Source organism: Ciconia boyciana, chromosome 17 (genome assembly GCF_034638445.1).
Source record: "Ciconia boyciana chromosome 17, ASM3463844v1, whole genome shotgun sequence".
Lineage (NCBI taxonomy): Eukaryota > Metazoa > Chordata > Aves > Ciconiiformes > Ciconiidae > Ciconia > Ciconia boyciana.
This window is the reverse complement of record NC_132950.1, coordinates 8,543,731-8,561,301: the sequence shown is the minus strand read 5'-3', so window position 1 is coordinate 8,561,301 and position 17,571 is coordinate 8,543,731. Positions and strand designations below refer to the sequence as shown.

Genomic DNA, 17,571 nt, shown 5'->3' with positions numbered 1-17,571 from the left:
TAATGTGACTAATAACTGTGGGAGGACAGATTTTTACCACCTGCAAGCCTCAGGGAATAGCATGGGAACCATGTGCTGTTTCTAACCATGTTCGGTGTGAAATAATATGCAAACCTCAAACTAAAAACCTCCCCAGGTGCTCAAGACATGGATTCTGCAAGACCATGCAAAATGTGTCTGCCAAGGTGAGCAGAACCTCTACAAAACAACCCAAGTAAAGATAATTTATTGCAAAGCCATGTTCCTCCTCAGCCAGTGGAGGTGTCTAGCAGTAGGAATAGAAAGGTGCTGGTCTGAGCAAAGCTATTCTTAAAGCACAAATACTTCCTGACAAGCCACCTCTCTTCCCTGGGGGCTAGTTGCAGCCCTCCACTGTGAGAGTGATTCTTTGTGCTCTCTGTTCAGAACAAGTATGTCCCCCGTGGGCATCCCACCCAGTCTGCCTGAACAGAGACACACCTTGATTTCCAAAAGCAATTCTATGCACCTAGGTGGAAAGAAGATGAAGGAAGTAAACTGTGGCAAACTGAGCCCTAGCCAGCTGAGTCTGAATAAATGCGTGTGACACCAGGTTGGAGTCACTGCCAAGCTATACCTCCCCATCTGTGGGAAACAAATTTCTGCCCATTGCAGTAACTGAGGGATGATACAGCTGGAAATTCTGAGAGGTCAGTAATAACTCACTCTAGAAAAGTGGGATAATTTTGTTTGCTTTCCAGAGAAGACTAAGGAATTTAAAAAATGGAACCAAAAAACCCACCAGCACCACCCTATCCCGCAAATATAGGGCATTTACATTTTGAACCACAGCATTATACTGATGTAAGTTTTCGCCCTGAATTCTAGCATTTCAGTTTTTTATTACAAAGTCCTTTGCAGTCTTTATAATCTTGTTGGAGCAGAAAGGGACAGGAAGGCAGAGGTCTATATTCTGTTCAGGTTACCCAGGGCAGCTGATGAATCCTTCTGGATAGGTACTTGATATAAATCAAGGTGGAATTTAAGCAGTGGATTAGGTCTCTACCCAGGCTGATAATTATGAGAAATGGATCCCTCATAGGGAATACAGAAATTTCATTAATGCCTTCTGGCTACATCATGATCCTGGTGTGCTTTCAAGCATAAATTTGCCCTAGCACACAAAGGCATGGAGACAATCAACTATGTTTTTCTGGTCAGCCCCTTTCTACAATTATTAGTTTTAATAATAAATTAGTTCCCTGTCTCAGCCTGTCTTGTCTACTTAGCTGTACTTGCTTTACATGTGGACTGTCTCTTGCCACATTCAGCATGGAGCATAATGAAGTCTTGAATGGAACCTATAGAGACTGCTACCAAGTGTTGAGAGATACACCTTTGTAATGGTACGTGAACATGCCAACTTTAAACATCTCTTGTGGTTTCCCTGTCCACCAGAGACAAAGCTTGTTGGGTTTAAATTCCAGTTTTTTTCAAGCAATTCTTTCAAATCCTTTGGCAAGTTTCTCTGGTTATACCCTACAAACTCTATGAAAATAAAATTACATTTGTCCTGAATGATGTTAACAAAAGAAACAAGAATTACTAGTCCTCTAGATGGTGCTACTATTTCAAATAAAGCAGCTAGATGCTTGAAGATTTTGTTGAAATATATTACTGTAGTACCCTATGAGAAAGGAGCACTGTGGGAAATCCTGACCCCAGGAAAAGAAGTGACATCAAACAACCCAAAATTTCATCTAACAGTGTCAGTGAAGGGCAGTCTGTATGTAAATATATTAATTGCTTCTCTTTAAAAATAGTGAATGTTTCAGTATCTTGCTAAATGCAGAAAAATTATAGGTATTGACGAAAATTATCTTTCAAAGGCTGGCTCAATTTTCTATGTCTTTGATTTCCAATTTTCCTAATAATTTGCAACTGATCCCTCCAGCGTACCACTTTTCAACTTCAGTGACTCATATGAATGTTCTCTGACCACAGCCTTTGGATGTGTCACAGGCCAAGCATGACAGGCTTTCCCTGGCAAAGGCTGCGCACTCTGTCCCAATTTCACAGAAGCGCTTTAGCACAACTGTACTTCAAATGCAACCACAGAAACAGTGCACATGCTCAAACTGAAACCCATGGTTAAAAACCTTGTTGGCTTAAGGACACCTGTACATGCATGCTGTAGTTGCACATTAAAGGCTGTTAAGTCTTAAGTGCTTTAGTGATACATAACAAGGAAAGAAGGTAAAACAATTTACCTTTTCTTGCCCAACACAGCTGCACAGGTCCAGCACTTGAGATGTTGGGCCAGCTGTCTATAAGACAAATTTTCTTATCCTTAGTTCCTTTCTGTCCAGCCACTTTTCAAGAGGATACCAAAGTTCCTCCTATTCTTTCCTCTCTTTCCAGGGCTCCTATCTGTAGTTTAGGAACATCTGCCTATTTTCTCTCTCAGATATTTTTCCTGATTCTCTTTGTAAATCCAGCCAGATGGATTTGCAGCACCAGATTTCTTTCCTCCCTGTTGTTGCTGTCAAAGTCAAGAACAAAAACTTACTGATTTCAAGATTATTATTGTTATACATTATTATACATCTGACCTTTGAAACATATATTCTCTATAACCACTATCTCTTATTTTGTGCAAAGTTCATCTGTTATCTAAATAAATGTCAAATTTGGGATCTTGTTAAGCCTTTAGCCTCAGTAACAATAACTGTGAATTCTGGAGTTTACTCAGACAGTGTAAGAGAAACATTTACTTCATCGATTTTGACTATTCAACCTTTAAAATTTCACAGAGTGTATTTGTTCTTGTGTTATAAGAAAAGAATAACAACATCTCTAGGTCATTCATTATTTTGTATTCTTTCACCATGTCCCCATTTATTTATCTCCTTTCCAAGAAACTTTCCTCACAGGAACATATTTCTGGGCTCTTGGTGATTTTTACTGCTCTTTTATGAGTCATTCTCCAGTTTCATAATAGTTTGGTTAGTTTTTGAGGCTGCGAAGCCACAAAATCTGGGCCTGTAGATGCTCACAAAAATTCTTTTAAAAAGAAAGAGAATCTAAAAGCAGACAGAAGGTATGAAAACCACTATGTTCAGCGTGTCGAATGATAACAACTTTTCTATACGCGCTTTTGTTATTTTCATATTATCAACAGAATATCCACCGTCACTGGCCACTTGCACCAACCTGCAAAACTTAGTGAAGCTCCTGTTAGCTAACAATGCAAATGTCAGCTCAGATCTCAGAAATGCATGAGAGCACTTTCAAAGAGTAAAAGAAATGGATGAAGACTGGAAAAAATCTGCACTAAAAAAAGGCTAGCTACCTTACAGACAGCTCTGAAGTGTGGGAAATTCTCAATGTATTTATTTATAAAACAAAAAAAACAAACCCAACTATGGGAACTGTTTCTAACACTTCATGAGACAGCCTAGATGCAAATATCTAGCCAAGTGAATACAAACCAAGTAGTATAGACAGTTTCTTGCAGATTTATATTAAAAATAACCATGAAGACATGGGCTTAAACAACAAGTAGTTTATTTAGCATACTTAATAAATCCTTGCACACAATAATTTCTTAAGTTCTCTGACCTTTTTCCATAAATCCCTCTTCTTATGAATGAAGTGCTCTAATTGCCCCGCTTGTGAGGACCAACATAGGCAACTAGAATTAACCTTCTTAAAAATAAAATAAGATTAGACTGACTTTGGAAGTGACTCCTTCCACGTCTCAGAATCCTCTGGCTCATAATAAGGTTCCAAAATAGGTTTCAATTTGACTTCTTCTGGTAGTTTTTGAGTCTCTTCTCTCCTGCTTCCATCTCTTAAAAGTGGAACCAACGTTTTCCAGTTTTTCCCTGAAACTAAAAAGGAAAGGAATGGTTAATTTTTTCCCCTCCACAGAAACAGAAGAAAATATACAAGTGGTTTAAATAGGAAGCTGATGATAGAAGAAGAAAGAAGCAGGAAGAAAGGGCTTTGTGGTTTTCTTTCCCATACTGTTCCATGAGTTTTCCATATTTCAGCTGGCAAATACAGCAGAGACTGATCACACAGTTAAATAGTTCTGTGCTGGATGCTGAGCTCCCAAACTATAGGGTCTGGGGCCTCCAAAGTAGCTTCTTGGCTATCTGGCTGCCATTATACACTGTTCCATCTCCTTAGGATTTACACATATTATCTGCCTTGTAAAATCTACAATCAGAATGATGAATCTATGGGGCTTCTATTCCGGAGAGTAAAACTGCTATGTGAATGATGAGCCCACTTAATCCCTCACATTTTATGCTGACTGAAAATGCCATTAACTTAGTTACTGCCATTATCATTAAGCGCACAAAACTGACTGCCCTCTAACAATTAAGCAACGCTGCTTCTATCACCAGTGTGTAGCCCATACTAGGATTTAGGTCCCTGAAACCCTCACCTCTGCCAGGCTTAATAGAGTAACTGGGATTTCGTTTGAGGTCGCCAGAATACCCAGGGTCTTCGTTGATTATGCCCAGATTAGTATTCCATGTGGACCAGTTCACTTCATCAACCCTGGGGAGAGAAAACAAAACCAATACCTATTCTAAGGATCACCAGACAACTCCAGGATGAGTTTATATCACAAACTGCCACCTCTCAAGCCTCAGATCTCACCCAGAAAACAGATTAAACTGACTACTGTAGATAGTAGTCAGTTTAGCACTACTTTTCAGAGTGCTCCAGGGAGCAAGTTCTGCTTCCCATTACCAGATACTTTAATATTGTTAGTCTATAAAGGATTGTTCATTTGACATACAAACAGGTTACCTAAAGCACCATCTGTAATCATCTTGGCCATCAGGTGTGACCCCCACCAAGACTTGCTTCCCAGACCGGAACGAGCGCCTCACACAGTTCAAGTAGCTGTTCTCAATATCCAAGATTGTGATGGCTCTCTAGCAGGTAAAAGAAAGCAGACCACTAAGAGGCTGCTGTTTCAAAGTCATACAAATCCTGAATTCCGCCTTTATTTTAAAAACCTTGAGCTTTTATCATCATCACCATCTTAGAGCAGGCATCGTAACCATCTCTGACACATCACCCTCTGTTAATATGTCATTAAAAATGCTGAATTACTGCCCTGTGATTAGAACTATGAAGTTCCCTCTCCTACCTCAAACAAAAACTGATGTGCCTTTGAGATTCTGGTAAAGATTGTTTTTCCCCTTGCATAACCTGTCTTCATAGCCTGATCAGGATTTTCCATCATCAAAAGCCCCAGTAATTCTGTCTAATTACAAAAGTACATCTTTTCTTAAATACTGAACATCTGTGGAACACTGGGAACATCTGCTCAGGCAAAACATCAAATATGCATGGAAAAGGAACTAATATACTTTTTTAAGGAATTGTTCAGGGGAATCAGAAAGAAGCAGTGACCTGTTATTTAGAAACATGTCAGTTCCTAAAGATGCTCTGTGAAATTTCTTATGATTCCCCACACCCTCTTTCTTGGATAGCAGCCTCACAGAACCAATGTACCTGGAGTTTCCAGATGCTCTTGCTCTCCTGTGCAATTTTGCTCACAGTTTCCCCCATCAGTGCAATAAGCATGTTGAGCAGGAGGATGTATGTAAGGATGACATAGAGAACCAAAAGGATGACAAACACAGACTTGAACCTGTAGTTCTCTGTGAACTCCAGGTCCCCCATCCCAATAGTGAACTTGAAAAGCTCCAAGCAGGTATAATATAGACTATTGTAGGATGTGCGGCCTCGTTTCATATGGCAGCATCGGGCATATTCAGAGCTGTTTGTGTCTTGCCCCTCATTGTCATCTTCAATTAAAGTCACCACAGCTATTGCAAAAGAGGAATCACATACGCAGGATGAAAAAACAATTTGAGATCATAATTCCATTGCAAGCAATGAAAATGAGCATAAAGGTAAGACATGTTATCTTCATGGTGCATTGTCCCCAGTGAAATTGCTCCCTAAAATATTCCCCATAACTGACACCCTCTCAGAAGGTGTTGTCTCAGTTTTATCTATATAGAACAGGATGACTGTTTTTCCATTCAGCTTTGCAAAGCAGTTTGAGACCCAGGGATGAAAAGCTGTATGAAATTACTATACATAATTGTTATTCTGAAGAGACTTTTTTTGTAATTAGGTTAATTTGTTAGTTTTTAGTTGGAAACAAAAAGTCTAAGCCACTTGAAAAATAAAATTTTCTGAGATTCTTTAAGATAACAAAAAGTAACTCCAAGTATGCTATTACCTGTAGAAAATCCCAAGAGGAATACTAGATAGACAAACATGAAGCGACATAAATCTCTAAGGATCATCTGTAACATAGAAATAGAATATTTTTATATTGCTAAAACTTGAATATAAACTGCAACAAAAACTGGTAGAAAATACTGCTTCAGCTCAAGAAGGCATTTGCTGTGAACTGGTTGTTCATGCATTAAACTGTTTATCCTGCTGAGATAAGAAACTTTAATACAGAAAACATTTTTCTCTGTTATTCATGCAACAGTTTACACACATATGCAAGACATATGCATGCCAAATAGTTTCATCTTTGTGAGTATAAACCACATTAAGACAGTTGCATCTTTCTTCCCCTCTTGGGCTAGCTGTCTACATATATATAGAGGTTTATTAGCCAGCTACTGCCTCTTAGCTAATTTCTCTGTTTGGTAACATTTGAACTATACCTAAAGAAATTTCCAGCTGCTAGAAAGCTGTGCCATTTCACACCAGACCAGTCTGCACTGTTCTCAGTCTACTTTCATTCATGCCTATCCAACTGTAGTTATTTTGAAGCATGGCAGGTAATAATAATATCAAGACTGCTATAAAATGTACGGATGAGGAGCAGTAGGTTTTTCTACATAACTGAAATTGTATCACTTCACTCAGAAAATAATGGCCAAGTATAGTAGCGTGATATGAGATTTCCAGTGGCATCAAGGAGGTAGATATGGCCTGGAAATGGGGCTGTTGGCAGCAGTGTCCTGATCTGAGCACTGCTGCCCTCATCACCCACTCACTGGACTGACCTTGGCAATCATGACAGAGTAAATGCCCATCTGCTGGAAGCCACGGGTGTAGTACAGCATGTTAGCCCAGCCCAGCGCCAAGGAGAAGACCATGGAAGCCACGTACAGTTCCTGGCCACAGAAGTACAGCACCACAGAGCTCAGGAGGAGCAAGGAGTGAACAAAGCTGAAAGACAAGCATGGTCTGAATGCAGAGTGCTGAGTTGGCCACAGGTGGTGGGAACAGAGGAGCCCCATGAGGTATACAGCAGAATGAGGGATTCTCCAAAACACAAAGGAGCCTTGGCAGACACTTCCTCTCTTCCCTTCATTCTTTCCCTTCTCAAATCCTACAGTTCCTCTCGCAAACTCCTCAGTTTCCCCACATACAAACTGCTGTAGTCTCATCCCTGCTCTTCCTTGTGACTGGAGGGAAGAAAAGTCCTTGAAAACACTCATTTCTTCAGCACTCCCTCTCTTTCCACAGACCCATGAAATTGCCCTGTTTAGCTGTGCTCCACCTGGGAAGAGGAAGGGCCCAAATTACTGAGAGGCAAAGCTCCCTTTAGGAATGGGAGGATTTCTGCACATCCAGTGCATACACTCGATTGCAAGTCCAACTTGGAGATCTATTCCTAACTCTGCTGCGTCACACAGTCATTGAACTTCTAGACGCTTCATTTTCTTTACCTCCAAAGGAAGTTACTGATCCAGACCCGCTTGTTCAAGTGCTGTGATATCCACTGGCAAGTATTTTGTAAGGACCCAGGAAATTATAGCAAAGCATCTACCTATTACAAGTGACTTCAGCCAAAGCTGAAGATCTCACACACTCATCTGTTTCATGCTGAAATGCAATCAAAGATATTGGAGCTTACAAAAGAACCTCACTGTAGCTGTCAACTATCAGCGTCTTGAATGACGGGCGCCTCTGCACGAAATACTGTATCTGAAAAAAAAATGGGAATGAAGACCAGGTTTGCATCCAAGGAGGGATTAAGTATCCCATGTGAATGCATCAACTAAGCACTGATACCTGTACCAGGGAGCTGGTACCTATAAAGCATCTTGCAAGAATAGCTCAAAAACAACAGTGGCACAAGATCTAGGGAGGACTCTTCCAGTAACACTTGATTTCTCTTACATCTGGTGTCTCTTTTGAAGACAACAACCTATTCAGTCACTGGTTTGAGGACCTATGATTCACTGTACACTCTCCATTGGCTGCCAAGGGGAAGCAGGGGGACTTTAAGCTAAGACAGGTAATCTTTAATAGAGGCCTGGCTATTTGCAATACCCCATTCTTAAGCTTTGGCCAGGCTAATTGCCGAGATGCTCACTGACTTCTAAGGATAGTCTTTTTTGATACAATAGATAAAACTGTATCTTAGCCTATGGGCTCATTAGTAATCTGAGAACTCCTAATCAGGCCAAGGAAAAAGATTTGTAGCTCTTGACTAAAACATGGGTTATTTTAGCAGCCAATGCTAATGAATAGGAAAGGCATGTTTGATTCTCTCCTATACCTACCCAAACAGCAAAAAGGAAAAGTTTCAAATATCTTACCCCTCTGAAAAAAAAATAGAGACCTCCCAGTACACTCAGGATCTCTCCAGTTGCTCGAAAATATTCCCCAGTGCTGTGACCAAATGTGAAGGGAGGCTGTATAAGACAGGAAGATAGATATGTTCAGCAGAACTGGAGATAGAAAAGACCTGGCCTTGCCAGCAGCTGAAAGCAACGACATTTCTGGGGGAACAGGTTAAGTTTCTGAATGTGTTGCAGCAAGGGAGCAAGACTGGGAAGCAAGCAGGGTCAAAATCTCCCTCCTACCTTCAGGAAAGAGGAAGACTCTGATGTTAGGAGCACACAATGGGAGGCAGATCTGGGACATCATGCACTGGGTGGCTCCCCTGATATATGACAGGAGTAACATACCGTTCCATTCTTCTCTACAGGTCTGTAGTAAGCAGCTGCAGTGAGGATGATAATATGCATGGTATAGACAAAGAAGTTGAAGTAAAATAAGTGTTTGACAAACCGGTCCCACTTGTCTTGCAGCAGCCTGTTAAGGGGTTCCACCAGCAGCATCTCATGACGGTTCTGAGCAGAAGGATAAAGAGGAGAATCTTGATGGGACCAGTATGTACTGGGCTTTGAAAACAGCAAATTGTATTAATCTTCAGCAAATGTTCCCTCTGGTACCCTTAAACTCAGGAGGGGAGATTGCTGTTTTATAGAAACGAGGCAAAAGATGCACTGTGTGGAATGTGGAACTCTTCCCCAGCAGTTCCCCAGCCTGTGAACAAAATGCCAAGGGGGTGCATACTCACTGGTGTTTCACTACTGTAGGCAATAATCTCAAGCACTGAATTTTTCTCGCATGTGTCTATACAGGACAGGTCATAAAGAGATGAGTGGACAGGTCCATAAGCCCATTCAGTGAACTTCCTAGACAAGTGTCTGCACTCAGGATCTTTGATCTCTCGTCTGAGGATGTAAGCGAAAATCTAATTGCAAAAGAACAATACAACCAACATTTCAGTGCTAATGGACTTCTAGTTCCTCAGTATCTCCACAAGACAGGATGGCTAATTTCCCCCCTAGTTTAACGGTGCTGAAGTCAAACCACTGGAGCACTGCAGAGATCAAAGTCTGAAGTAAACACAATTAATTTTCTCACTGGATGCTGGGAGATGAGAAACAGAAATACCACTTACAACTTGCCGTTATCTGTTTCAAAACTGCAAGAGAAAAGCAGAGGTGTATGTTACACAACTCTGAGCACGCTGTCATTTTGAATGGGGACTGCCGGAAGACGAGTTATATCAGCCAGTCAAAAGTACAAGGTTTCTAGTGGTTCAGATGATAGCAGAGACCCACTTTCTGTTTCCACTTGGGCTCCCTTGCATACCAGTGGTATATGAATAATGCCAGCTGGGCACAGACACATGCACACACTTCGTAGCCTTTAAGGGCTATGCAGTTTTGCATGTTAAACTGCAGCATCAGTTCCTCTTAACTAAAAGGCCCCAACAATACGCAGTGATAAAATCTGTCCTGCATAAATGTTTTGCATGTACTCTGTATAACCTGATACAGTAATGGGAAAGTTAAACACATTTGCTCACCTACCCCTATCTTCCCTGTTTTGGCTGCCAGAGTTAATGGAGTCAGCCCCTTCTTGTTGGTGAGTTCTTCTAGCTTCAGGATTGGATTAATTTTGGCACCAAGGATCAATATGTTATTGTACATCTTGGTAACAAACTTGGTATTATCCTTAGTATTATCTGCAATCTCCACCAGTGTGTGCAGGACCATATTGCCCATGGAGTCCTCAGCGGCGATGTTGGCTGCCTGGTAGGGGTTCTCAAGGAGGAATTTCACAATGCAGAGCTGGTTGGTGCAGGCAGCCAGGGACAAAGGCAGCTCCCCTACGGGCAAGCAATGGGAATGAGTGGTCAGAAAGCCCATTACTACACGTGCATAAACAGAAAGAAGATCATGTTGTTTTCATCTTTCACCATGAGAAGAAGAGGTGTATTTCTCTGTCTGACATAGCACCAATTCTTGTGATAGCTGTTAGAATCACATTTTCTTTGGTTTAACTGCATCACAGAAACATGGCTGCTTTAAAAGGCACTGAAAGGAGAGCTAGCAGAAGGTTACAACTTTTCAAAGGATACAGTGCCCAGAGAACAAAGGGATGCAGACACCAAGCTCACACTGAACACCATCAACTACCAACTGTGTTTCTTTATCATCTCAGCCTTTGGGAGTAAATATTTGGACTAAGTGGTGGAAAAGCCCATCTGGTACTTCTGAGCCTCCAGTCCCACATAAACAGGATTATTTAACAGCTTGCACTTGGGATAATGCTAGGATAACTCAATCAATAAAGCCCATACTGTGCTCACCCCTACCAAAATAAAAGCCAGGTTTCCCTTTGATTTTCCTGAAGAACTCCCCACAGGCTCTTGCATGAACATCTGCTCCGTTCTGGACCAAGAGCTTCACCAGGTACATGTTCCTTCTCTCAATGGCGATGTGAAGTGCAGTCTGGCCTACAGAGACACTCATCAGACAGAAATCTTCAACATTTAATACAGACTGACAGCTTTCAGGCACCGCAATTCATTCAGCTCCATGCAAGATGGTGGAACTTAGAGCTTTGCAAGCTAAAAAGCTCCAGAACTGGACAAAAAAAGATGGCACAGACAGCAAATGCAAGTCCCCTGAACTTGCTATTAAATCACTATATCAAAAATGGTAGAATATTGCACCTAACAAAACACTGCCCTAGCAAAAATGCACTGATTGTTAATCACATACTGGAACTTTGGGGTGCTGCATCCTCAGGCATAAGGCCTCATGCAGAAGACTGACTGAGAGCACTGCCTAACCCTATCTTCAGTCTTAGCACCAAGAGCATTCACTGTATCAGTTGTTTCTCTTACCCTTGTAGTAGTTGTCAGTATACTCTGCATTCACAAACTCTTTCAGGGTTCCAGTTTTCCTTGCAATATCCAACAGCAAGGGAATGGTATCATTTTTCCCATCATGCAGATTCAGCATGGCTTTCAATAAGCAGGTTTTCCCAGTTTCTGGCTCTATAACACAAAAAATTGCAGCTATATAGAAGTGATTACAAACCTACCGTCTACTCCCAGGCATGCAGGAATTAAGGTTCTTTTCAAAAGACAAGAAAACTCATTCGGGGTTTCACAGAAAATATCAACTTTTCTGAATTCTCCTGTAACCTTACGATCAATGGGTTGCCCAATCAGTGGGGAAGTACTGGCTGTTAGAGGACCTCCTGCAGACACTTAATACAATTACCGTTTTTTGTTTTCATCTCAGGAACACTACTGGAAGAAGACGAGGGCATCTTAAGGTATGTGACACTAAAGAGTACCTTTGAACTCATCATCTGTGAGATGCTTCAAGGTTCTATTAAGGTAGAGTAGCAAATCATCCAGGTCCCTTGTGTTGCCTTGGGCTACAGCATCAAAGATCCTTCTGCGGTCATAAAATTTGAAAGCTTTTTCTGAGCAGCCTGTGATGGAATCTGTAGATAGGAGCCTAACAACAGTAAATTTCAGTTACTTAAAGTCAGATATTTAGCAGACTTTTTATAAACTACCAGAATACTATTCTTCATTTGCTTGTGTGAACTAATAAGCACTACAGATTAGTATAGATCGATCTGCAAAGTCTACAAGATCAACGAAGTCTGCAAGCAACTGTCCTGATAAAATTATGTATCTGTTGCTGAAAAGTTGAGAACAAGACTTAAAAGAGGCACTGAAGTATGGCAGTCTAACTGCAGGCCTGGGACCCAGACAATCCCATGTTCTGTTCAGTGAAGGGATATCACTCAGAATGAGTCTCAAGCAAGTGAATTAAGGCCTACCGCTAATTTTGGGCAAAATATGCATGGACTGAATTTTCAGAGATGCCAAGAGAGAACAGCTATTGTCACTTTCAGATGCAACACTCATTATTTTGGCATAGAAAATAGTGAAACTGAAAAAACAGGCACGCTTATGTGGAGAGAATAAATGCTGCTCTGAGAGACACACACTCTGCAGCTGTCAAACTGTTCATTATGACCAAATATTACAAGGCGAACTTACTTGTGAAGTTTCCCCCTCTCCAAATTGGCATGAAATTTGATGACAGAAGGTGCCATCAGGTTATCCATCTGGTAAAAGGAGTCCATGGGAGCCATGTCCTTGTCACTATCCCCCATCACAAACCGCCCACGTCTTGCAAAGATGTTGCTTTTGGGTGGCTGCACCTTGGTGCTGAGTGTACCCTGGAGGCTATCAGGCGTTTCCAGCATGGAGTCCTCCCCGTCCGTGTGTTCATCTGTCACTTCAGATTCCTCCATGTCAGAACTGCCAAATTTCTTCATCTTCCCAAGAATGGAAGACATGATGAGCAGGTAGTCTGTAAGGAATGACACAAACACCTCAAGTCAGCACCTTACGGGGCCATGACTCCCCTTTTGCCTAGGACTACTCTCAGGAAACAGCAGGGAATGGATTGGTTGCTCTCACCCCAGAAGTGAGACAGATGGACACATATTCACTATGCCCAGAGTTGGAACAGTTTAGTAGGTCATTACCTCCATGCTGTTTGTTACTGTCCCCACTGTCCTTACTCATTTCAGAATGGAGAAAGCAAGCCACAGTGTCCCAGAGCCTGCCAGCCACCTCACTGCAGAGCTGACCATTTCTGCTTAAAACTAGTGCCTCATCCTCCTCCAATTGTTCTTAAAGCCTGAACAATCTCAAACCCTGAACAATCTCTGCTTTTCTTCTCTAGTTTCTAACTGGTTTGTGCCACAATATATTCTCAGGATTTTATCAGACATGTGAAAAAAGCCTGCTTGTGCCATAACTGTATCTCAGTGATGCTGAGCACAGAGGGCTTCCTGCATATAGGAAAATTATCACTTAATGGCTTCACCAGAGTTATGGCAGCGCTAGATGAAAACTGGGGCGTGTGATTCTTGGGAGATGAGTGTCACCTCAAACATGAGACACGGAAACAGAAAGGGAAAGTTTACCACAGATAAGAGATGACTGTAAGACCACACGTCTGATCTTGTCTGATTTACAACCACAAAGAATTTGACACAAGTTAACAAATATGCTATACTGAAAGTAGAGCAGGCTTTTTTTTTTTTTCTTTCTTATCAAACTGTTTTAATCAGACAAATGTTGGTCTTCATGCCACTGAATGCAAAATATTCTGGAACTCCAGCAGCGGAGACAGGAATGCATCATATTTGAACTGCTGCATAGCTGGCTTTTAGAGACAGCTGATCAGCCTTAGAAACACACTCTGAAATCCTAGATTGCTTGGAAATCTTACAGATTTTAACACAGGAATGTTACAAAATCTTTAAAAAGCCTTCAGTTATAAACCAAATTAGAGTGGTCAGTAATCTCTGTACATTCAGTGTGAAAACAATGTCATAAACACGCTTCAAGGTTGTTTCTCTTCACAAAAAATATTCTGAGGGGTTGTCTGCGAACCTACATTGTACATTAAAGTCAGATTTTCAGTTCTATGGGACTAGTTAATATTTACATTAAGGGTCACTTACATTTTCCTGTGCAAGTAGGACAGGAAAGAAACTTTTGTCAGGCATTTGCATTTTCTGTAATTTTGTACAATATACACATGAAGAAAACATCAATCTGCAAACTTGCACATTTAGGGTTACTGGAAGCAAAACAGCATAGTATAGACAAAATACTAATGACTGCATTTTAACTCACTATGTCCTCTGAGCTCACCTTTCAAGTTCTTTGTATCCTTAGAATCACTCTGAAAGAATAACATAATACCTTATTAACTTAGTTGTTCTACAAATAAGAAATTATATATAGAAAAATATTTCCATTTTGAATATGATAGTAAAAACACAGAAGAACAATTACTTCAGTGAAAAAGTAATAAAAATATATTTATTAAAAAATGGAAAAAAATACACTGAGAATACAGCCATGTATAATTTCAATTTTTTGTCTTATTTAAATTAATGTGGATTGAGCCAAAAACATCAGAGAGATAGCTATGGAAAATGGAATCACTTATTTTCCACAGAATAGGTGAAATATTAAAATCCGCAGAATAGACTCAATCCTGTCTCCCTGGCAATTTGCTCAAACCTGCTTTCATTTCTAAACCCTGTTAGTAATATCTTTGATAATGAAAACAAAGCCGCATTTCCTCATGAGTATGAATTTGCAAGAGAAATAACCTTCAAAATTCTGTGGAAGGATTCTTAAAAAAAAAAATTATCTATCCTAAAAAAACACATAACCTACTTGAACTCTTTGAATCCTATGTACATTGAAGTTTAATACAATAAATGAGATAAGGAAATATTTTTGATAGAATGTCTAACCACATCACAACTTATAATACAGAGAGTTTACAAATAACTAACAACCACGCTATTCAAATATACATGCAGAACTTACAAATACTGCAAAAAATCCTGTCTCCCGCAAAATAGTCCAGTCTCAGTAAACAACCTCTGATCTACAGGAATTTGGTGCCGGATATTCCTCCTCCAAGGTGCCTGGACTGAAAAGCCCTGAGTTTGCTTCTCCACTTCATTTGTCTGCAAAAGTGTTCTATGTGTCTGATGATTTCTAGAACCAAGGGAAGTTCATTAGAAGAACAGAGAATAGAGTAATAAGATCATTAAGAACAATTCTGGAACCAAAAGCATCAGTGGCTTCTATTCCCAGGAGTTTATCAAAGCTCTTTACAAGAATTGCAGTAAGTTGCTGTTGTTTTTACCTCCCCTTTAATTGCATTTAGTAATGGATACTCTTCTCCAGATTTCCTCTTCATAAATACATTCAAGCTTGCAAAAAACCCAAACCACCAGACCATAATTGTTTCTGTGGGTCACAGTTTCATTTCAATTTACAAAACTTTGTAAAATATGCCACAGCTCTTCGCTGAGATCAGTCATCTTTCTGGAGATCTTTCTTGGGTGGCTGCTGTAAAGCCCCACTAAGTATTTTAAAGATAGGCTGATTCTGAACCGAGTTGAGGGAGAATCAATGAGAGAATGTGCTAAGGCCATTCTATCATTCCATGTTTCTACTATGTTTTATTTAAATAATATATATGTAACAGTCAGCTTTTAAATATTAATGTAATTAGGAAAAAAAAAATTCTTATCTAATCCAGGATGGATGTAACACCCTTAAAAATGAACAACTGTGTCATATATTGTTAAATATATAACTTACATAAGATCTTTCTGCTAAAAACTAGTCTAGGGAAACAGCTTTTCCAGCAAGCTGAGCTGATAGGCTGTAGCTATTAGGCTAGAAGCAACCTCCAAACCTCTAGCTCCTCAGGTTTCAAGTTAGATTATGAAATTATTCAATGAAATTATCTGGTTATGTTTTGCAAAAGGTAACTATCTTCCTAGTCTTGCCATCTATCTATCTATATATGTATAAAAGAATAATATATTTGCCTATTTAACAGCAAACTAATTATACGACTTAAAACACCCTACAGCATTGTACTCAAAAGAAATAAAATGCCTACTTATTAATGCATAAGTATAGATTACCAATAAGCCAGGTCCTTAGCTGGTGCTCCTGGAGCTTTGCTGAGCAGAGCATCTCATTCAACATTATGATGAACTCCTTCACCATTTCCAAAGCAGAGACTCAGTAAGAAAACTATATGGATCAGTGAAGGGTCTACCTTATTCAGTCTCTAGCTTCTTGCTGGTCCCTTTAGCTAAACGCTCCTTCTCTCTCTTCTCCCATTCCAGGCATCAGCTCCTTTCAGTCTTACTGTGCTCTGATGTACACACTTCAGGAGCTTTCTGCTATTTTCTGAGTTTTGATGCTTCCTTCCTCAGCCTCCTTGACCTGTATTTCTTGTGAAGATGTTATTTCCTTCTTACCAGCAGCACTCCATTGCTTCTTGCAACAGTTGTTGGATGTATCATATTCCATCTCAGCAGGGACCTGGTTTAAAGGTGTAAGCTCATAAGGAGATGTGAATGCTTATCAAAATAGGCCAGTAATAAACAAGAAGGAATTTATTCCTTTTTCTTGGGCCTGCATCCAACATGCTGCATAGGCTTTGTGTGACTTTGGTGCTTGAGAGTGATTTTACCAATTAAGAGCCCTCTCCATCACTGCAAATGGAAAAACATCAGTAGATGTGTTAGAGATCTTAAAGATGTATCTGAAGCTGGCCTGCAGGTCAGAGAGAGTCTTGCCTTCGCTAATAGAACCTAAAACCAGGCCACAATTTTACCAGCTTCTGGTAACAAATACCACTTGATTTCATGGTTAACAGCATGCTGGAATAGTATCATCAGCTCTTCCCAGCTATGCAATAAAAATGAAAGCAGATCTGCTAATACAAAATATTTTATAATAACAAAAAAAGGGAAAACAACATATAACAAATTCAGACTTTTTACAAAACCTTTAATCTAGTCTACACTTTCTCTGTAATGCCTATATACGCCAACAGTTCCCTAAACACGGCATGGAATAGATGCATGGAGGGAGGGTAGAGGGAGATTGAAATTAATCTATATCTGTAATTAAGATCTCAGAACAGCCTTCTCACTACAAAAATTACTCAGTTCTGATGTTGCTAATGTGCAAGATAGGAATACACTTCCATATTTCAGTTGAAATACATGCTTCTAAGTAATGAAATCGTATCTAGATAACATGAAACTATCTTACTTGTGTGCCAGTCTCATTTGAGCAAAAAAGGTATACACCCATCTTGGTTTAGACAGGTAAAGTATAAATGTTTTCACCTTAAAATAAAGAGTAGGGGGAGAAATAAATTTTAAGAGCATAACACAGGGAATAAAAACTTGGAAATTTTAAGGGAATTCGCATGAACAATACTTAACATTAAAAACAGATTAGAGTCTAGCCTGGCAGCTGCCGTATTAAAGCTCAATTTGACACAATACATGAAGGGCAGAATCAGAAACACCTTTGGATCAAATACACTAAAATAGCTATGCATTATATTACAA

General features: G+C 40.0%; 1 protein-coding gene across 1 annotated transcript; it reads right to left on the bottom strand.

The window, feature by feature from the left end:
- Positions 1 to 3,682: 3,682 nt before the first annotated feature.
- TRPV1 (transient receptor potential cation channel subfamily V member 1) lies at positions 3,683 to 15,036 on the bottom strand. Its single transcript, XM_072882361.1, has 17 exons — positions 15,005 to 15,036; positions 14,315 to 14,345; positions 12,641 to 12,956; positions 11,920 to 12,086; positions 11,462 to 11,614; positions 10,928 to 11,068; positions 10,140 to 10,438; positions 9,338 to 9,514; positions 8,943 to 9,107; positions 8,571 to 8,666; positions 7,883 to 7,953; positions 7,026 to 7,191; positions 6,239 to 6,305; positions 5,500 to 5,816; positions 4,786 to 4,913; positions 4,415 to 4,530; positions 3,683 to 3,851 (listed from the first exon to the last, which is right to left on the bottom strand). Exons 3-17 carry the CDS (start codon positions 12,940 to 12,942, stop codon positions 3,685 to 3,687), a joined length of 2,532 nt encoding a protein of 843 aa, XP_072738462.1. The 5' UTR covers positions 12,943 to 12,956; positions 14,315 to 14,345; positions 15,005 to 15,036; the 3' UTR covers positions 3,683 to 3,684.
- Between the last annotated feature and the right edge of the window lie 2,535 nt (positions 15,037 to 17,571).

Excerpts from the sequence above, each read along its gene's own strand:
- TRPV1 (XM_072882361.1), bottom strand. The coding sequence starts at position 12,942 with ATGTCTTCCATTCTTGGGAAGATGAAGAAATTTGGCAGTTCTGACATG. Across the intron at positions 9,108-9,337 it reads CCTACAGTAGTGAAACACCA|AACCGTCATGAGATGCTGCT; the intron begins GTGAGTATGCAC and ends CCTTCTGCTCAG. Across the intron at positions 3,852-4,414 it reads CTCTATTAAGCCTGGCAGAG|TTTCAGGGAAAAACTGGAAA; the intron begins GTGAGGGTTTCA and ends TTTCCTTTTTAG.